A 22,388-nucleotide genomic window follows, 5' to 3' on the forward strand; every position below is an offset into this window, starting at 1 on the left:
AAAGGGTATGGAGACATGTAACGGCTTTTTAAAATAATGTGTCCTCTTATGTTTAAAATGAGGATTTCGCTACCAAAAGTGAGGAGAAAGCAACACTACAGCTGCTCTCGCCCCTCTCGCCCTTCAGGTGATAGTTGTGCGTGGGGCTGCGAGCTGGTTCGCAGGCTGTCGACGAAGCCGTCTGGATGGCTCACGCAGTTCCGCCGGCTTCCCAGGGGCCGTCACAGCCTCGCAGGGGGCGCTGCATCCCACGTTGGGGGTGAAGGTTCGAGTCAGAAGCTCTTCTCGCTGTCTCTCCTGCTGCTCCCTTGCGTGTCGTTGATGCTGGAAGTTTCTGAGAGCCGTCTGCAGGTGCTCGACATCATACTTTAACTGGTCAACATGAAGTTTAGCATTCTGTCTTTTGTTGGGAGGCTCCTTGCTGGACAAAATCTCCAGGTGTTCTAGCTGGCTGAATATCTGGTATGCTTGCTTAAATTTCATTTTCTACTAAGTGCACAGACTGCTTGTCTGCTGTTTTCTGGCGTCCATGTGAGACTGGATCTGGTGGACCTGCTTGTGCGTTTGCTGGTACAGCGGTTCCATGCTGCCGGCCCAGCCGGGTCCGGCTCCGGTTTCCTCCAAACCTGATTCTGCTTCGTGAGTGTGTCCCTTATGGATGCGAGGAGTTGAAATCTGTAGTTTGTTGGGTTAGGCTGCAAAAGTGCAGGTGGTTCCTTTTGTGCCACTGGCACAGCTTGGGTGGGGATGTAAATTGAGTAGGGCGGGGTCTCCCGGAATCACCAGGGTGGAGCAAACAGCAATGGCGTCTCCGAGACTCCTCGTCTCTCTGTGACTCCGCGTCCCCGAGTGCCAGCGAGCAGCTCTGCGAGAAAGCCACCCTCGCTCTCTGACTTGCAGCAAGGCAGTCCCGCCTCTCCCCGTAGGGGTCTGGGACCTCAGAATCCCACCCCAAACAAGCTCAGTGGATTTGAGAGTTTGTAACCCTTTCCAATTGAAAAAAACCGTGTGTCCAGTTGCAGCCCACCTGCCGTACGACTCCGTACCTCTGTTCTTGGCGCCTCTGCACATCCTACTCAGTCTCAATGCTCTTCTTTCTTTCCTTTCAGTTGTAGAACTTCCACTGGGCCAGCTTTCCCATGGTTCTGAATAATAGCTGTTTTGTCTTATAGTTGGTAGTTTCAATGTTGTTGTGGGAGGCAGCATGCACAGGTCTATACCTTACGCCACCATCTTGGTTCTCTTCCAAGTTTTTATTTCTAAAGTGTCTTAAAGAAAGTTATAAATATCATTTTCACCTCTAAAATATTTTTTATTTAAAAAAAGGAATTTGTCTACATTACTACAATGTCATTACCAATTAACAACATTAATAATATTTTAATATTAGCTATATAGAGTCTACATATATTCACAGTTTTTCGATTGTTTCCAAAATGTTTTTTATGGCTCAATCATTATAGGATCTAATCAAGAGCATGAGTAGCATGTGATTATTATCTCTTTGGAGACTTTTACTATAAGAATTATTTCCTACCTCCTGCCTCCTCCCAAACCTTTCTGCTCCCCCACCACACACAGTGACACTGACTGGTTGAAAGACTGAGCCAGTCACCTGTAGAATGTTCTGCCTTCTGACTTTGCCTAAAAGGATGTCAGGAATTATGTGTTGTGTTAGGGTATAGACTGGGCCAATTTGGGAGGCTTTATGGTGATTTTATAAGTGGTAATGTGGATGGTAGAAAGTGAGCTTTCTTAGCTGCCAAGGCCTAGTTTTTGAGTCCACTTGAGGATTTTTTCGGTGGGGGAAAAAGAAAGGGGCATAAGAAGACTAATAAATTATAGATGCTTTCAACTGTTCCTTCCCTATTTTTATCTTCTTTTTGGATTGTGATTTCACTATGTCAGGGCCATGTCTTTAAGTTCTAACTTCTGATCTTAAAACTAAATATTTTAATTGATAAGGAACATATAGAACTGTTGAAAGCATAGGTTTCATATCTGGCTTAGCCATGTACCAGCTCTGACCTGAGCCTCAGTTTACTTGTTTAATTAAAGAGAAACCTACCTCTTCTCTCAGATTCTGCAGTTCAGAATATATGAGGACATGAGACAAAGTGCCTCTTATAGGGTTGGCACATGTAGCAAGCTCAACGAACTATAGTGCCTGTGGTTGTTTCTGTTAATAATGATAACATTTGTGTGTTAGGTTGGAACTCAGTTTACTCGTGGTGTGTCTGGAGGAGAAAGAAAAAGGACTAGTATTGGAATGGAGCTTATTACCAATCCATCCATCTTGTTCCTGGATGAGCCCACAACTGGCCTAGACTCAAGCACAGCTAATGCTGTCCTTTTGCTCCTGAAGAGGTAAGCGCTATGGGAACATTGTTCTTACATTCATCCAACATCTGATGCCCTGCTATGTACCAGGTATGAATCTTGGTGCATGGGAATCAGCAATGAGCACAACACACAAACATTTCTCCCTTCTTTGTTGGAGGGGAACAATCAATTAGCAAATATAAATGTTTCAAGAAAAATAAAGGAGTGTAAGAATATAGGGAAGGCTAATGTGGTGGAGGAGGGGGGTGCCGTATTACATAGCAGGATGGTCAGGAAAGACCTCAGGATGAGCCATGTGAGCTGTGAGCGAGATCTGGAGATCTGGGGAAGAGAGTTCTCCTTGGAGGGAACAGCCAGGGGCCCTGGGGAGAGCATGCCTAATGTGTTTGGAACTCAAGAGGCCAGAGGGAATGGAACCCAGGGACCTAAGTGGAGTCGGGGGTTGGTTGGTGTAGTAGTTTGCTCAGGCTGCCATAAAATAGTACCACAGACTGAGTGGCTTAAGCAATAGAAATTAGTTTTTTTCACAGTTTTGGAGGCCAGAAGTCCAAGATCAATGTCTTGTGAGGATTGTTTCTTCGGAGGCCTCTCTTCTCGGCTTGTAGGTAGCTGTGTTCTCACTGTGTCTTCACTTCATATTCCCTAGGTGTGTCTCATCTCCTCCTCTTGTAAGAACATTAGTATTTATCAATTAAGGTTCACCCATCTGATCTTCTTTAACCTATGTTACCTCTTTAAAGATTTTATCTGCCGCCCTAGCCCTTTGGCTCTGTGGATAGAGCGCTGGCCTGCTGACGGAAGGGTCCTGGTTTGATTCTGGTCAGGGACACGTACCTTGGTCGCAGGCTTGTGTGGGAAGCAACCAATCAATGTCTCTCACATTGATGTTTCCCTGTCTGTGTTTCTCAGCCTCCCTACCACTCTCTCCAAAAATCAATGGAAAAATATCCTCAGGTGAGGATTAACAACAACAACAACAAAAGATTCTATCTGCAAATATAGTCACATTTTGAGGTACTGGGGCTTACAAATTCAACATATGAATTTTGGGGAGATGTAAATCATTCCCTAACAGTTAGAATAGGACATGAGATGGAATGGAGTGGGTGGCAGATTAAAAAAATAAGAACTCTGGCTTTTACTGTCCTTAAGTGACATGGGAAGCTTTAGAGTTTTATTTTTCATTTTTTTAATATAGTAAGATTTATTTTAATTTTTCAATCTGAAAAAACAAACAAACCCCCAAACAAAAAACCAAACTATACTCATATACAGTGTCGACATTTTCAGAGCACTGACATTAGGAAACCCTGTGTTTCTCTTTAGTCCTATGACAATACTGTATATGCCACAACAAGATTTACAAAAACAGCCCTAGCTGGTTTGGCTCAGTGGATAGAGCATCCCCCTGCAGACTGAAGGGTCCCAGGTTCGATTCCAGTCAAGGGCACATGCCCAGGTTACAGGCTCCATCCCCAGTAGAGGGCATACAGGAGGCAGCTGCTCAATGATTCTCTCTCATCATTGATGTTTCCGTTTCTCTCTTCCTCTCCCTTCCTCTCTGAAATGAATATATATATATATCTTTAAAAAAAAGATTTACAGAAACAATTGCATCAGCAGTCATACCGACACCATGGTTTTATATTTCAATTCACAAGAAGAACCAGGCGTCTCCGGTCTCCCAGCTCTTTGTTTCCGCGTACCCGCTGCCTGTTTGCAGCCAGCAGGGCAGGTTTCCGCACAGGCTTTTAGAACAGCAGCTTTTAATCCACACCGGTGGCTGTTTGAGACGTCACCTCCTTTTCAGACCCAAATGTAAATAATGAGGAATTTGCCCTTTAAAAATAATAACCTTTGGTTCAGCAATGGGAATGGTGACGTTCACCCTCCGAAAGGTGTAGAAAAGTTGCATGAAAGGAAAAACAAACCTGTTGCAAAGCAGTCTTATTTATGCTATCGTTCAGAACATGACACTGCCTTAAAAGTTTTAAAAGTTTTAAGAGATTACAACTGTGTGACAAATCTAATGAAAACAAACTGATTTGGTAAAGGTTCGAAGATCACAGGCCAGCACAGCATCACTTCACACACGTGCCCGCACTCCTGCTGCCGTGAGCAGTGGTGATGACCCATTGCTGTGTTCTGACATAAGGCACCAAGTCTGAATATGCCATACACTCCCTTATGTCACGTTACCTGTTCCATACCAGTGAATTCTTTGAAATGAAAAATAATAAACACTTCAGGACACAGTGTACTGTGCCCACCATCCCCCCAAACCTCCCCTCTCCCAGGCCCATTAAAAAAATGTTTTTAAGAGAGAGGGAAAAGGAGAGGGACAGAGAGATAGAAACATTGATGAGAGAGGAACATCATTGATCGGCTGCCTCCTGCACACCCCCGCAATGGGGATTGAGCCCAGAACCCAGGCATATGCCCTGACCTGGAACTGAACCAGCAACCTCTTGGTTCCTGGGTCGACCGCTGAGCCACACCGGTTGGCATTCCCTCCCTATTGTTACTTTGCTTCTCTGATGCCCATGTAATCAAGGCTCTATGCCGGCACGAGAAGAAAGCATGACGATGGGAAGATGTCTGAGATTTTAGACATCTTAAGTTTGAGATGTCAATTGCACATATAAGTAAAGATGCCAAGTAATGGATCTGCGGTTCAAGTTTAGTGAGAGAATAAATCCATGGTGTTTTTATCATTCGTAGCTATGTTAACAGTGTTCATTAGAGGACTGATGAATTGGTAATACTGTAAATATTTTCACTATGTTTTGGACTAGTGAGCACACAAGCATCGTTCCCCATGCTGGGGCTCGAACCCAAACGTTTTCAAGCTCCATTGTGCACACTGATCCCCTGGGTCTTGTTAAAATGCATATTCTTCTTCTGCAGCTCTGAGGCGGAGCCCGAGAGTCTCCATTTCTCATTGGAGGTACTGAGCCCGATGCCACTGGTGCTCAGACCACACTTAGAGGAGCTCCCGGTCCTTCACTGGCCCTTATTGCCTACTGATGGAAGTTCCAGCTTCTGAGTAAAGGGGTTCATCACGTGCTTACTTTCTGATGCAGTCTCTTTTGTTAGTTTCTCTTCTCTTCACCCCTCAACTCAACGCTGCAATGACACTGAACTACTTGCAGGTTCCCAAATAGACCTTTCATCACACACTTTGTTCTCCATGTTCCTTCACCTTGACTGTACTTTCTCTCTTCAGGGCTTATTCCTGTTGGCCCCCTTGACACTATCTTATACCATCTTCAGAATGGGTTATAGCCTCCTATTTTGCTTACAAGGGATCCTCAGCTACTTCTATTCCACATTGTATTCAAATGATCGATTTACTGGCCTGATCCTCTTGAGGCAGAATTTGTACAACACTGCTAGCACAGTGTAGGTGCTTATAAAGTGCTTCAGTTGAAGTGATTCTTCTCATAAGATATATTTACTAATATAGAACAGTGATTTTAGCCGTTGTTTCTAGTAAATCCTGTGTAAAGGTAGTTTAGCAATGTTTTGGCCATGGGCCAACAAAACCTAGCCCTGCCCCCTACCAACTGTGACACCGGGGGCCAGTTGCTTAACCTTCTAGACCTTATCTGTAAAATGAAGGTAACAATACCGTCGGTACTATCAGTACTGCTTTATGACTGCCTTGTATAATTATTGTGAAAATTCAGATACAAGTCTTTATATTTAACAAAGATATAGTAAGTATGCAGTAATGTTAATGTATTATTGGGAGAGAAAATGAACACCAATTCCTAAAGGCTTGAAGACTACAGTGGTCAATGAGAATGGGACTATAACCATTATTTTAATATTTAGTCCATAGTAAGTTTTCAAAGTTGAGTGTACTTACAAGTTACCTGGGTGCCTTTAAAACATTTTTTTATTTTTTTAAAAATTATTTTTATTGATTTCAGAGAGGAAGGAAAAGGGGGAGATAGAAACATCAATGATGAGAAAGAATCATGGGTCTGCTGCCTTCCGCATGCCCCCTACTGGGTATCGAGCCCACAACCTGGGCATGTGCCCTGATGGGGAATCGAACTATGACCTCCTGGTTCATGGGTTGACGATCAACCATTGAGATACACTGGCCAGGCAGTTGGTGCCTTTTTATAATATGGATACCATAGAACCAATAGGTCTAGAAAGACTGTCCAGGAATCTGCATTTTTTAATTAATTTTGGAATTCATTGTGGATTGTTCATGGGATACAATTTTAAAAACCTTAATCTTTCATAAAAGTATTGAACCTAGGTCCCCTTACTCTCTGAGAGATAAGATGGGATGAAAAGTTAGTAAGAAAAAATCAAGTTGAACCAGGAACAAATGAAGGAATAAAGTTTTTTGGTTTTGTTTGTGTGTTTTTTTGCTAAGAAGTACAAGATTCAGATGTTTTTTAGTTTTTTTAAAATAATTCTTTATTGTTGAAAGTATATATATCCCCCTTTTTCCCTCATTGACCCCCCTAGCTGGTCCTCCCCGCCCCCCTACCCCACCCCAGGCCCTCACTGCCCCATTGTCTGTGGCCATGAGCCAAACATATATGCATACAAGGTCCTCAGTTGATTACCTCCCACCCACTCACCCTCCCCTGCCTTCCCTCCGAGATTCAGATGTTGAATGACTCATTATTTTCTCACTTTTACCTTAGGATGTCTAAACAGGGACGGACCATCATCTTCTCCATTCATCAGCCTCGTTACTCCATCTTCAAGTTGTTTGATAGCCTCACCTTATTGGCCTCAGGAAAACTGATGTTCCATGGGCCTGCTCAGGAGGCCTTGGGATACTTTGCATCAGCTGGTATGGTCACACCCTTTCATGCAGTGAGATCCTTCCTAAATAGAATCCTGGAAGAGAGCGGAGAGGTGGTCAGAGTGCTGCTTGATCTTTGAGTAGAGATAACATGGTTTCCACCACTCCAGACCATCTTTGGTCAGTTTGGTGCTAGAATTTGTCTTCATTTTGCATCCCTGGCTCGCTATTTAGGTTGCTTTCATGACCTGGTTGAGTGTGAATGCATATCCTGTGTATGTGTAGGACTATTTTTACTGAGCCTATACATTTCTGCTTCCCAGTTCTACTGCCCTTTTCCTAACAGTTCAAGAAATGTATTGATCTCATAATCAGTTATTAGTCTAACTGAACATTTTTTGAAAAGCCTAATACTTTCCTTCCCCCAAAATCATTTGTCTTCTTGACCATATAACAAATCAAGCTGTATCATTTTTCTACCTTGGTTGGGATGTTGATGAGGGTTCATGGAGATGCTGCTTAATTTTCTAGTAACCTTAGACTGAAGATTTAGTCCTTGAGTGGATATGAGTGACTTACCAATTAATGGAATGGCTACTCCTGAGTCTGACTTCAATGGGCCAACATTTCTGACAGTTCTGGGCTGCCTGGTTCTATTTCAGATGAAAAGGTGTAAGTTTTTATGACTCATGCATCTGCTTCATTTTAGAGATACTTGGATATTATTATAGACTAGAGGCCCAATGCACAAAATTTGTGCAAGATTAGGCCTTCCTTCCCCCAGCAGCTGGCACTGGCTTCCCTCTGGCACCCGGGACCTGGGTTTCCCTCTGGCACCCTGGGCCCAGGCTTCCCTCCAGCCACCGGCAGGCACCTGGGACCCTGGGCTTCCCTTGAAGCCATGGCTTCTCCCAGAAGGTTGTCTGGAAGGATGTCCGGTCTAATTAGTATATTATGCTTTTATTATTCTAGATGATGCTCCTTGACTCCAAATAAAGTTTTAAATATTTTATAGCTATCTTTGAAATTTTATTTTTTGTTTAATCTCTATCATGTAACATACCTGGATCTGGGGAGTGTAGGGCAGATGAATCTGAGAGAAGACTACAAGCCAAGTTGAGTTCAGATGATCAGGTAAAGAAGTGAAGGTAAAGCATTCAGGTGTGCCATGCTGGTCACATCCTCTTGAGAGCGATTTGTTCTCTATGCTGGAATTATAGCAGCATAAGAGATGATAATTTGGACCTGAGTTTAGTAGGTAGAGAAGCAACCATTGCTAAAGTGGGTACTGGCATTTTGGCAGTCCCTAGGTGAACCCAGAGAACAGAACCCTGGGCTGGCTTTGCTTGTTATCTTGCTTTGAGGAGCATTAGTCCTACCTATAACTTTATTTCTTTTTCAACTTTTATTTTTCTTGGACCGATATTTATTTTTTTTAGCTTGTACTGATAAGCACCAGAGCATATTAATAGCTGTTTCAGATCTAATGAATTATGTCAGTAAGGCTTTCTGAGAGTTCTTTAAGGTTGGTTTGGAGTATGATTTTTGTCAGGAGACAGAATTGTTGACATATTGTGTGATTGAATATGTAAAAATAAAGAGTAAATTAGTGAGGGCAGAAGAGAGAAAGAAGAGAGGGAGAAGTCATTATATTCTGTGTCTCTCAGCCTCATCTCCCTCACCCCCTGAAAGTGAGTCTTTATTTCCTAAGACCATCATGCTTGTGTACCTGGGTTCCCTTCTTCTGTAGGTTACCACTGTGAGCCCTATAATAACCCTGCCGACTTCTTCCTGGATGTCATTAATGGAGACTCCTCTGCTGTGGTATTAAACAGAGTGGTTGAAGATGATGAAGGTATGTGCATCTGTCTAGAGTCACAGATTACCTAATTGAATTGCCTGAAGTTCAGCAATGTGGTAGCTCATTAAAATGTAGCTTTGTGAATTTATATAACTAATGTTGCCCTCTGATACCAGTTGTATCTGGTGGACCATCATCTTCTCGTTGCCCCCTCACATGGTGGAAGTGGGGAGGGAGCTCTTGGGGCCTTTTATAAGGGTACTAACCTCATTCACAAGGGCTCTACCCTCATGACCTAATCACTCCTCAAAGGCCCCACCTTCATATATCATCACATTGGGAATGGATTTCAGCATATGAATTTTTTGGGGAAATAAACATCCAGTCTGTAATACCAGTTGGCACAGATTTTGTTGTACATGAGGATTAAAAAAATAATAAAAATAAATAAATTAATTAATTTTTTAAAAAATTACAACTTCCTATGGTATGTTTATTTTATTTATAAATTTTCACCTGAGGATATGTTTATTGATTTTTAGAGAGAGAGGAAAGGAGAGAGAAAGAGAGAGAGAGAGAGAGAGAGAGAGAGAGAGAGAGAGAGAGAGAAAGAGAGGGAGAGAGAAAGAAATATCAATCTTTTGCCTCCCACTAGGGATCAAACCTGAAACCTAGGTATGTGCCCTGACCCTTTTGGTGCACGGGGTGATGCTCCAACCAGCTGAGCAACCCGGCTGGAGTCCTATGGTAAGTTTATTTTAGAAGAATCAGGCTACAAATATTATAGTTAGGGAAAGGTCAGTGGGTTTACTCTATCCATAAGTATATGGAAGCAGTCAGACCATTAACTTATTTTTCAATGACAGGTCTAATCATTTTCATGCTAAAGCTTTAGAATTAAGATGTTAAGGAAGAATCTAAGAAAGGGGTTCCATAAAAATGGGCTAACTAAGTTGTTTTGTTAATGTTCCCCTCTGTCCATTTTTATTCCAAAGTCCAAGAGACTGAAGAGCCTTCCAAGAGAGATAAGCCACTCATAGAAAAATTAGCTGAGTTTTATGTCAACTCTGCCTTCTTCAGAGAAATGGAAGTTGAGTTAGGTCAACTCTTGGGGGATCAGAAAAAGAAGAAGAGCACAGCCTTCACAAAGATCATCTATGCCACCTCCTTCTGCCATCAAGTCAAATGGGTTTCCAAGCGCTCCTTCAAAAATTTACTGGGTAATCCCCAGGCCTCCATAGCTCAGGTAACCTCACAGATATTCTAATTATGCTGTGAAATGCTCATCTGGGGACATTAGATTCTGCTATAGTCTTTTTTAGGATTATGGTTATCTTCTACTCATCCTTCTATTTATTTATACCCTCTCTATTTGTGATATAGAAACAGTCAATAGAACAAACAAAACACAATTAAGTTTTTACATATAGGGAAATTTTTTAAGTGCTTTTTTTTCTGGACTACCTAATTCAGAATTTTTATTGAGTTAGACAAGCTGTAAGAGGTCATCTTTGTAGAGAAAATTTTTTTATCAAAAAGGGAAACAAGTCTGGCGTAATGGAGTGCATTTTTTTTTTTTAAACACCTATGAGGTTTATAAACAAGTAATGGGAGAGAAAATTCTTTACGTTTGCTTTCAATATGTCACAACAGGCCCAATATGAAATACAATTTTAGGCTAGCAGTGTATAAAAAGACTAGAGGCCCAGTGCATTAAATTCATGCACTGGTAGGGTCCCTAGTGGCTGCTAGCTGCCAGCCAGGTACTCCTTCCCTTCCCCCAGCCAGCCCGCCCCCTGGTCAAACTCCCAGAAGAACTCCCATTGAAGGGACAATTTGCATACTATGCTTTTATTGTATAGGATTTTTTATAATAATACTTTTGATAGATATAGTACCACTTACAAACAAACAAACAAAAAACAACCCAACTCTGGCTATATTATTATTCCATTTGAGGACCTACTGAAACAATTTAGGTTACTGCTCCCAGCTAGCTCCTTAAGCACCAATCTGGAAAGCAAGTCTTCTCACATGTCATACACCACACATTCCATATATTCAAATAACCCCTAATCTATGGCACATACTGATGAATCACTGAGAGGCATCAATCTCCAAGGCATGAGGTGACCGTGTTTGGAGCCTGTTTTCAGGTCTAGGATTGAGATGAATGAAAAAGAGGCAAAAGTAAGGTGGATTTTGGACATGTCTGTATGATTTCTACTTATGGACACTCCCAAAGATGAGTTTAACCTGGCATATGAATATTTAACTTGGGAGATGGGGGAACATATTTTCTAGGACTTTGAGTTATAACTACCTGGCCTTCTTCCCAAACATTGGAGCAATTTTAGGAGCATCTGGAACTGATGTTTCTTCAGCATCTTCCCTATCTTCATGCTGTAGATCATTTTCTCTTAAAAATGGGAAAATTTCAAGCAGAAACTGACAAATCTCTGTGAATGCCAAACCACCAATGGTGGCCCCCTTTTTGCCTAAATGGAGTGGCCATGAAAGCTATTAAGGCCAAAGGGGACGGATATGGAGATGTAAGAGAATGTATTGTGGCCATCACAGCTACGAACCAGCAGAACCTCAAAAGTGAGCAGGGGAACCGCAATGGTGATCCACTTGATAGCCATGGTCACGTGGTTTTTTGCTCCAGGAAACCACATCCAGGGACGAAGGAACAGGAGGGACCCGACGATGTAATAGAGGATGACCAGGCAGAGGAACCACACGAGGACCCAGAGGGGCCTGAATGCTACCAGCCACTGTCCAGCCTTAGGGTGGTGGAGCTGAACTGCAGGGTGTTGGCGGAGTGCAGGATCTCCAGCTCCAGCGGCCTGTCTATGGAAAGCCCCACGCGCTGGCAGCCAGGGCCCGGGGGAGAGGAAGAAGAGTGGCATGAAGACCAGAATGTTGAACATGAGCAGCAGCAGGTGGATGCCCACTGCGATCAGCATGGCTTTGGGCCCTAATGCCTGCCCGCACCCACGGAGGTGCCTGCCCTGGCAGGGAGGTTCCATAGCCATAGAGGGGCGAGGACCGCCCAGTAGCTCCACTGGATCATACCCTCCAGGCGGAGGAGCAGCAGCAGGCGAAGAGGAGGAAGTTTCTGGGGTCGGAGTCCTGGAACAGGCCCCAGGGGTTCGTGGCAAAGCCCCTGCCAGCCCACCTGGGCCTGCTGCTCAGCCCTGCTCTGCAGGGGTGGAGTCTCCAATGCTCCCGGCCGCCTTCCCCACCCGCCTGCGCCTGCGTGGCCTCTGGGTGGGCAGGGGCTGCGGGGAGGAAGCCAGGCCCAGGTTGTGACCAGACCAGTGGCGCCGAGCATGTGGCTGGCCTGCGCTCCATGCCTATTTCAAAGGCAGTTACTGCTTGTGGTGCCCTCAGGGCTGGGTGTGGACGCTTCCTGAAGGTACCAGGAGCCTGGAGTTCATTCTTTACTGTGATTTATGTATCACTTTTTTTTTTTTTTAACTTGGAAAATAACTTCAATTTCTCTTGCCTCTAAAAATGTTTTTAAGGTGTCTTGTCCAAGTCATATATATGGCAGCTCTGGGCAGGGCGTGATTGGAGTGTGGAGCTATTTCTGCTGCACCACGATTCCGCATCTTCTGGTGCTGGGCCCCCTTCAGCGGCAAACCCCAGGCCTAGTACCTCCAGGTCACACGCTCAGCCTATTTGCCTCCTCAGTGAACTCAGTTCCACAAAAGAAATTCTAACCATGTTCAGAGCCCTGGCAATCGCATAGAAGTAGCATAGAACCTTGCATCTCTGAGCCTCTGACTGGAGGGGAGGTACAGCTCTTGTTCAGATTTGTGAATACTGGAATATTAGCTTAGGGCAGGAGTAGTCAAACCTTTTTTATAAGGACCATATAGTGAATGTTTTAGGCTTTGTAGGCCATGTGGTCTTTGAGTCATGCAGTCAACTACCATTTTAGGGAGAAAGCAGCCATAATCATACATAAAAATATGAGCATGGCCCGGCTGGTGTGGCTCAATGGTTGAGCATTGACCTATGAACCAGGAGTCACGGTTTGATTCCAGGTCAGGGTACATGTCTGGGTTTTGGGTTTGTTCCCCAGTGTGGGGTGTGTAGGAGGCAGCTGATCAATGATTCTCATCATTGATATTTCAATTCAAAGGAATATCCCTCTATTCCTTTCCCTCCCTTTCTCTAAAATCCATTTTTAAAAACCTATTTGACTTAAAGTTTATAAGAATATGAGCATAGCTGTGCTCCAATTGAACTATTCATGCACACTGAAATAAGAATTTCATATAAATTTCAAATAATCTATTAGTATTTGAATATCACAAACTTCTCTCTCTCTCTCTCTCTCTCTCTCTCTCTCTCTCTCTCTCTTAAAAGTAAGAGGTAAAAATCATTGTTATCTCGTGGATTGAAGAAATAAGTGAAGGGCCCTGTTTGGCCTGTGGGCCATTGCTTTCTGACCACTGGTTTTGAATTTTTAAACTTGTCTGTATGTCAATTGCTTCTTTAAATGTTGGAATGTGTAGCTATAAAAATGTTTTATGGCCTCCTGCTGATAAATCTTGTATCTATAGTCTTAGAGCTGTACTTAGGTTTGAACTAGTCATTTACATGAGTCAGACTTTGCCTCCGATAATGCAGTTAACCAGAGGCTATATGGAATAGATTCTCTGTATAAGATTTCATGTTCATTGAATGTGCTACTGGTTTTCCTATCAAATCAACTTGGAAAACATTATCATATCTCTTGGAGACCCATTGTTCTGTTAGCATATTAATCATTTGAATATGCATCAATTTTTGTAGTGATGGCCATAAACATCCCTCAGAACTCACCTTGAGAAATGGTAACATTTGAACAAAGCTGCAGTCACATATTTAGGGAATTTTTTTCTTTCTTTCTTTTTCTGTTCAGACTAGAAGCCAGATACACAAATACACAGACAGGGTCTCCTTGTCTACTCTGTTGTACAGTGTTTGTCTATTTTTGTTTGTTTTAAATACAAGAAAGAATAACATAGATGTACCTTGTAAAAACATAACAGTACAGGATTAATCATTTTGTCAACATGTTTGAAAGCTGACTTTGAAAATACTTTTAGAACTTTTAAATCTTTCGAAAATATCCTAATGAAAATACTGATAATTTGTTAGTATAACATACCAAGTTTGAATGTAAAAGAAACAAACCATGTGGAGTGTCCAGTTTAAAATTCAGAGTATTCTTAAAGTTGTACTATGTGAAACTATAGACTTGTATACATGCTCATGCATATATGTTGATAGAGTCGTCATCACTCATTTGGGAGGTTGATCTGTTGATAGGAAGTACAGGGTTTTCTGAAGGTAATTAAAATATGCCAGGTTAATGTATATACTTTTACAAATTTCTTATTGCCTATTAACAATGGATTTTTTTACATGTTTTTATTGATTTCAGAGAGGAAGGGAGAGGGAGAGGGAGATAGAAATATCAATGATGAGAGAGAATCATTGATTGGCTGCCTTCTGCACACATCCTACCAGGGCACAACCCAGGCATGTGCCCTGACCGGGAATGGAGCCATGACCTCCTAGTTCAGTGATGGCGAACCTTTTGAGCTCGGCGTGTCAGCATTTTGAAAAACCCTAACTTAACTCTGGTGCCGTGTCACATATAGAAATTTTTTGATATTTGCAACCATAGTAAAACAAAGACATATTTTTGATATTTATTTTATATATTTAAATGCCATTTAACAAAGAAAAATCAACCAAAAAAATGAGTTCGCGTGTCACCTCTGACACGCGTGTCATAGGTTCGCCATCGCTGTCCTAGTTCATAGGTTGACCCTCAACCACTGAGCCACACCAGGTGGGCAACAGTGGAATTTTTAAAGGCCATATTAAATCATATTCTTTCTAGACTGTGGTCTTCACAAACCAGCCTTCACAGATCCTGGTCCTGTTCTCCAACTTGGTTTGCTCCATGTTTAGAGTGTGCTTGGCAAGTTACTTCAAGTCTGATAGCATTGCAAGGTTGTCGGACTGAGATTTTTTTTTTAACTTTGACGGTTCCAAGGTACATGGTGGGATCTTTTATTTTTCTTCTATTAGCGTTTCTTATACTTTTATATTTAATACAATTTAAAAGTACAATAAGTAGAATTTTTTTTAACTTTAAATAAATTATATCATAATACAATTCTTAACCCTTCACATATAGATGTGTCTTTAAGAAACATTTTAGTATTCTTAAAAACAAAGTGAGGTCCCCCTATTTCCTTATCACGCAAAATTCCAGTGTTATAAATTTTATGTGTGCTTTAAAATATGTTTTTAATGCTAAGAGTAACATTAAAATTTTAATATTCTGTTCTCACTTAAATCCTTTGAAACCACGTGTGTTCATTAGCACAAAGGTTAAGTGTTCAGGCCAGAACTCTGAGCCACTTGAATTTCCTTTTTCTTCCCCAACAATTTGCTAGATGCTTGCACTGTTCTCTGCTCTCTGTGGCATTCCCAGGCCCCGCAGCCTGAACTGGCCCCTGAACTGGCAGTGCCTGGGAGTCCCCGGAGGAACCCAGCTTCTCCAGTAGTCTCCTTCCTTCTCCTTCAGTCTCCCCAACAACAGATATATTATTTTTAATTTTAATTTAGAAGGCAGTCTAATAGCATACACTGTTTTATATTTTCCCAAGGACTTTGGGAAAACCATTTAAATGATGTTTTTGAATACTTACATGGAGAGAATACTTAAGTGGAGAGATTTGATTATAGCCATATTCAGCCTATCCCAAAGAAATATATACACACTTTAACAGTTGGTAGCTCAATTTTGAAATTGAAATGTATTTTAATAAATATTGCCTTTATAATTATTCAGAGTGTGTATATACATTTTTGGGGAGATCCTATATATTATAATAATAAATAGTATGCTAAGTTTTTACCTTTAATTGAAACTCTTTTTTTCTTTTTGAAAAGATAATTGTAACACTCTTCCTGGGGCTGGTTATAGGTGCCATTTTCTATGATCTGAAACATAACCCTGCTGGAATCCAGAACAGGTAAGTAATTTTGGATCTTGACTTTGAGAAAGCACTGTTATTTTATTCAAGGTTATGAAAACTTATTAAAAATTTGAATTTCAGACAAGAACAGGACAAACTGAGGAGTAGGATAAGTCAGCAAAGTGCAGGCAGAATGGAAGAGTTAATTTTCATATATATGGAAATTTCATGTGAAAAATACAGAACATAAAATTTACCCTCCTATTCAGTTTTAGCTGTGCGGTTCAGGGGCATTAATTACAATCACATTGTTGTGCAGTCACCACCAACATAAAGTCCAGAACATTTTTCATATTTCCAAAGGGAATCTCTGCACTTATTGAACAATAACTCCATACTCCCCGTTTTCCCAGCCCCTGGGAACCACCATTATACTTTCTGTCTCAGACTGTGACTACTGTAGGTACCTCATATAAGTGGATCATACAGTATTTGTCCTCCGTGACTGGTTTATTTGTCTGAGCATAATATCTTCAAGCCTATCCATGTCGTAGCCTTTCTTCCTTTTCAAGGCTGAATAACATTCCATTGTATGGAAGCCCCATGTTTTATTTACCCATTCATTTGTTCATGGACACTTGGGTTGCTTCCATGTTTGGGCTCTTATGAGTAATGCTGCTGTGCACATGGGGGTACACATAAATGTGTTCGAGTCTCCCTGTAAGTTCTTTTGAATATAAACTCAGAAATGGAGTTACTGGGTCAGTTGGTAATTCTGTTAATTTTTTTGAGAAACTTCCATCCTGTTTACCTACAGCAGCTGCACCATTTTGCATTTCTACCAGTACTGCACAACGGTTCAGTTTCTCCCCAAGATGGGCAGTGTTTCTTTATAATGGCCACCCTAACTGGTGTGAATTGGTATCTCTTTGTGATTTTGATTTGTAGTTCCCTAGTGATTAATGATGCCGAGCATCTCTTCATGTAGTTATTGGCCTTTTGTATGTTTTCTTTGGAGAAATGTCTACTCCAGTTCTTTGCCCATTTTTTAAATTATATTTTTTAAATTGTGGATCTGTAAGAGTTCTTTTTAAAAAAAAAATATTTTTATTGATTTCGGAGAGGGAGGGAGAGGGTGAGAGAGAGGGAAACATCAATGATGAGAGAGAATAGTTGATCAGCTGCCTTCTGCAGGCCCCCTATTGGGGATCGAGCCTGAAAACCAAGCATGTGTCCTTGACCGGAATTGAACCCAGAGCCCTTCAGTCCACAGGTTGACACTCAAGTCAAGCCACTAAGCCAGTGGTTCTCAACCTTCTAGCCCTTTAAATACAGTTCCTCATGTTGTGACCCAACCATAAAATTATTTTTGTTGCTACTTCATAACTGTAATGTTGCTACTGTTATGAATCATAATGTAAATATCTGATATGCAGGATGGTCTTAGGCAACCCCTGTGAAAGGGTCGTTCGACCACCAAAGGGGTCGCAACCCACAGGTTGAGAACCACTGCACTAAGCCAAACTGGCTAGGGCAGTAAGAGTTCTTGATATATTCTGGATATTAACCCCTTATTTTTTACAGGTATTTTTTGACATTCTGTGGGTTGTCTTTTCACTCTGTTTAAAGTGTTCTTTGATACACATAATCCAGTTTATTTTTTCTTTTGTTGCCTGAGAGTTAATTACCTTTCTGTTTTTTTATTTATTTGGTGGAGGGAAGTTTTTTTTTTTTAAACTGTAACATGAAGTATTAACTTGTAAAGAATTAGAACACACTAAATTCTTTTTTTTAAATTAAATCTTTATTGTTCAGATTATTACATTTGTTCCTCTTTTTTCCCCCCATAACTCCCCTCCACCCAGTTCCCACCCCACCCTCCGCCCTCATTCCCCACCCACTGTCCTCATCTATAGGTGCACGATTTTTGTCCAGTCTCTTCCCGCATCCCCCTCACCCCTTCCCCCCCAAGAATAGTCCATTCCCTTTCTATGGCCCTGATTCTATTATAATCACCAGTTCATTCTGTTCATCAGATTATTTATTCCCTTGATTTTTAGATTCACTTGTTGATAGATGTGTATTTGTTGTTCATAATTTGTATCTTTACCTTTTTCTTCTTCTTCCTCTTCTTAAAGGATACCTTTCAGCATTTCATATAATACTGGTTTGGTGGTGATGAACTCCTTTAGCTCTTTCTTATCTGTGAAGCTCTTTATCGGACCTTCAGTTCTGAATGATAGCTTTGCTGGATAAAGTAATCTTGGTTGTAGGTTCTTGGCATTCTTCACTTTGAATATTTCTTGCCACTCCCTTCTGGCCTGCAAAGTTTCTGTTGAGAAATCAGCTGACAGTCGTATGGGTACTCCCTTGTAGGTAACTGACTTTCTTTCTCTTGCTGCTTTTAAGAATCTCTCTTTGTCTTTTGCTCTTGGCATTTTAATTATGATGTGTCCTGGTGTGGTCCTCTTTGGATTCCTTTTGTTTGGGGTTCTCTGCGCTTCCTGGACTTGTAAGTCTATTTCTTTCACCAGATAGGGAAAGTTTCCTGTCATTATTTCTTCAAATAGGTTTTCAATATCTTGCTGTCTCTCTTCTTCTGGCACCCCTATAATTCTGATGTTGGTACGCTTGAAGGTGTCCCAGAGGCTCCTTACACTATCTTCGTATTTTCGGATTCTTTTTTCATTTTGCTTTTCCGGTTGGGTGTTTTTTGCTTCTTCGCATTTCAAATCTTTGACTTGATTCTTGCGCTCCTCTGGTCTGCTGTTGGGAGTCTGTATAGTATTCTTTATTTCAGTCAGTGTATGCTTAATTTCTAGTTGGTCCTTTATCACAACATCGAGGGTCTCACTAGATTTCTTGAGGATCTCACTACATTTATCGGCGGTCTCACCAGTCTTTTTGAGGGTCTTACTAAATTTATCGGCGGCTTTTAGACAGTTCTTGAAACACCTTAAAAGTGTGGTTTTGAACTCTATATCCAGCAGTTTGCTTTCCTCCATTTCTGTCATTTGTGTCCGGTTTCTTTGTCTCCGCATTATTTTTTATGCTTTCTTGGTGCACCCCCTTGTGGTCTTTGTGTGCAGTCTTGTTGTAGTTAAGCCTTGATTGTTGTAGGTAACACTGGGGGGGGGGGGGATTTGACCTCCAGGCCAATTGGCTGTGAGAATCAGCTGTGTCTGCAGTGAGAGAACTTCTGTCCTGGATCTCTAGGGAGGTGCTAATCTAGCCTCTGCCTGAGGCTACGCAGCAAATGCCTTCAAGCAAGGCTTGGGCAGGGCGGGTCCCAGGGAATCAACAGGGTGGGCGGAGCGAGCAGTTTTGGCTGCTCTCAGTCCTGCCTTCAGAGGCTCCGCTTCTCAGTGTCCCAGCTATTGCTGCGAGTACCTCGGAGAGAAAGCTGCCCTCGAGTTCCGACCGATGCCAGACAGTCCCGCTTCTCCCTTATGAGTCTGGGTCCCCAGAGACTTGCCCAGAACTGGAGCTCAGAGCCTGAGACTCCCTCCCGATTGAAAAAGACAACCGCGCCCTCAGCCGCCAGCCCGCTCCACATGTACCTCCCCGCACCTTAGTATTTTACTTCCGCACCGCACCTCCTCTGAGTCTCGGTATGCTTTTCTCTTTCCTTCTAGTTGTAGAATTTCCACTCAGCCAGCCTTCCTGTGGTCCTGGGTGATGTCCGTTCTGTCTTTTAGTTGTATTTTTGAAGTGGTGTGTGAGGCAGCAATCTGCGGTGTTTACCTATGCCGCCATCTTGGTTTCTCCTCCCACACTAAATTCTTTAACAAGAAGTATTTAATATTATAAAATAAATCCTTATAATTTAAAAGGAATTTCAATATCTATGAGTTTTAATTCCTGAACATGACTGGACTGTTAGATGTAAGACAATAAATTGAGCTGAATGTTGCCATGTCCCGTGTTTCTGAAATTAGCTAATACTTTGATATTAGGTCTGTTTGTGTCTAGAAAGTTGCATATCTGCTTGTGTACTGGCCATTTTTCATTTCTTACCAATGTATAAATATTTATTTTTCTTTAAAAACTTTTTTCTTTCTTTTTTACACATTTACTTTTAATACAGCCTGTTGTCTATGTTGTTTATTATTATTTTTATTCTTATTCTTATTGGTGTTAAAAAAAATTCCTTTAATAAAGAAACAATTCCTTTGTCTATGGACTCTTTGTGTTTAGGGTTGCACACTTGGGTTCACATTTTTTTAAAATGCTCTCTTAATTTTGTGTCATTTAAATAATGCACCACTTCATCTCTTTTAGCATCCACTCACATTCTCAATGTTAATTAAATTATTTGGTTGTGCTAGGAAGTGCAACACTGTTTTGGAGATGCTGGCATGCTTTCATCAAATGTATAGTTCTATCAAAGTACAGATGAAATGAATACTTTCCTTTTTGAAATTACTTTACAGAGAGAGCATTAATAGTCTTCCTTTTTCATACATGTACAAATTAATTTTTCCTTTAGAAGCATGATTTGCTTTCGTTTTGAGCACATTGGAAAACATGCAGACAGTGGGTTATCCAGGATAATATGAAAGTTTTCCTGATGATTGTGCGGTGAATGTATATAATGAAGTATTGCTAGAGGTTTCCCTACACTCTTTCATTTTGACTCCTCATTCTTAGTTTCTTCTTTACTCAACTCTAACAAAGTGGCTAATGGAGGTTTTAACCTTTGCAGACTTAATTTATTTGGCTATTTCTACATTAGGATGTACTTGTGTTTTTGTTAGTTCAAATGAATGGTGGCAGCATGTTTATGACCTAGGTAATCAGCACCTTGGCTGCCATAACAAAGAACCACAGATGGGATGGGTTAAACAACAGAAATGTATTTCTTACAATTCTAGAGGGTCGGATGCCAATATGTTTGGGTTCTGGTGAAGACGCTCTTCTGGCTTGCTCCTTCCTGCTGCGTCCTCGCATGGCACAGAGAGAGCTCTGAAAAATCTCCCTTTTTCCTACGGGCACTAATGTTGTCATGAGGGACTTACCCTCATGACCTCATCTAAACTTACTTACCTTCCAAAGATGCCACCTCTAAATATCACATTGAGGGGCAGGGTTTCAACATAGGGAGGGCACAATTCAATCCATGCCAACCCAGGACTATGAAATTCAAACTGTGCTCTATGGAGCCCCAGGGGCACCACTGTGGAGACACTGGGATCGGGAGAGACCAGAGGGGACTCACTCTTCCCCTCCCTCTCCGTTTTAACCTGAGCAGTTAATGTCGTAGATATCGTGTGAGGAAACAGTTCAGCAGGTAGGAATGCCCTAAGAACGAGTAACTGACGCAGTGCTTTTCTTCCCCTCTCTCTCCGCAGAGCAGGGGTGCTCTTCTTCCTGACCACCAACCAGTGTTTCAGCAGCATATCATCCGTGGAGCTCTTCGTGGTGGAGAAGAAGCTCTTCATGTGAGCGTGGCTCTGTTCCGGGAAGGGCGCTGTCCAGTGTCAGGGCTGTTGGTCAGACTGGTCACATCCAGAAGCTGGCCACGGATTGGTCCCTGGGATTACCAGTGTTCCTTGAGAAAAAGCAGCCTGGGGCTGGGAGGGACATCATGAGACCAAGGGAAAGGGAGTTTAAAGATTAGGGCACAGCCACAAGGACAACAGTACAGAGAATGCAAGCAATGGAGGTTGAAAAGGATCTATTTGTTTTAGCAAATAAGAAGTCATGAGGACCTTGACACAAAAAGTTTGAGGGGCTTGGTAGAGAGAAAGTAGTGGGATGAATTGTAAATTGAAGAGGGGTCCTTCACAGAGCTCTTGGGAACCAGGTCTCAGGGGACGCGTGCCCCTGAGATGGTGCCTGATGCTGACTGGGTGAAGGTGGTGGGTTGACCTGGAGGATGTGAGAAGCTGTAGTTGTTAGACCCCTGCTGGCAGCAGAAATCAGGACAGCAAATGGTTTAATCATCCAGCCTGTGCCTTCTTAAACTAAAGTGGGATGCATCATGTGTATTTTTGTTTTCAGACATGAATATATCAGTGGATACTACAGAGTGTCATCTTATTTCTTTGGGAAACTCCTATCTGATTTACTGCCGATGAGGATGATACCAAGTATCATATTTACTTGTACAATATACTTCTTGTTAGGTAAGCAATAAGACAGAAAGTATGAGTCTATGTCTTGGATGTGAGAGGAAGTTAATTTTTTTTTTCAAGCATGTTTTTGGTCCCCAAAACTATAAACCATGCCATGATATAAGGAAGCATCTATCTATTTTGTACCCTCTGAAGTAACTTTTCTCTGAGGATATTTATGTCAAAACTTTTCCTAAACTAACCTGTACACCTATTTATGAAACTACTAGAGGCCCAGTGCACGAAATTCATACACGGTGTGTGTGTGTGTGTGTGTGTGTGTGTGTGTGTGTGTGTGTGTCCCTCAGCCCAACCCTCACCCTCTTTAATCTGGGACCCCTCGAGGGATGTCCGAC

At 41.8% G+C, this 22,388-nt stretch overlaps 1 protein-coding gene and 1 pseudogene across 1 annotated transcript in view; one reads left to right on the forward strand and one right to left on the reverse strand.

Moving 5' to 3' along the window:
* Positions 1-22,388, forward strand: part of LOC132216513 (broad substrate specificity ATP-binding cassette transporter ABCG2-like) — a 65,962-nt gene that overhangs the window by 36,155 nt on the left and 7,419 nt on the right. The window contains exons 7-13 of the mRNA XM_059665761.1: positions 2,210-2,367; positions 7,017-7,168; positions 8,871-8,975; positions 9,917-10,167; positions 15,891-15,973; positions 21,268-21,357; positions 21,920-22,044. Of these exons, the coding sequence (XP_059521744.1) occupies positions 2,210-2,367; positions 7,017-7,168; positions 8,871-8,975; positions 9,917-10,167; positions 15,891-15,973; positions 21,268-21,357; positions 21,920-22,044 (964 nt within the window). The remainder of the gene's footprint in view (positions 1-2,209; positions 2,368-7,016; positions 7,169-8,870; positions 8,976-9,916; positions 10,168-15,890; positions 15,974-21,267; positions 21,358-21,919; positions 22,045-22,388) is intronic.
* LOC132241865 (transmembrane protein 185B-like) lies at positions 11,197-12,278 on the reverse strand (annotated as a pseudogene).

The sequence above is a fragment of the Myotis daubentonii genome, chromosome 1, assembly GCF_963259705.1.
Source record: "Myotis daubentonii chromosome 1, mMyoDau2.1, whole genome shotgun sequence".
Taxonomy (NCBI): Eukaryota; Metazoa; Chordata; class Mammalia; order Chiroptera; family Vespertilionidae; genus Myotis; species Myotis daubentonii.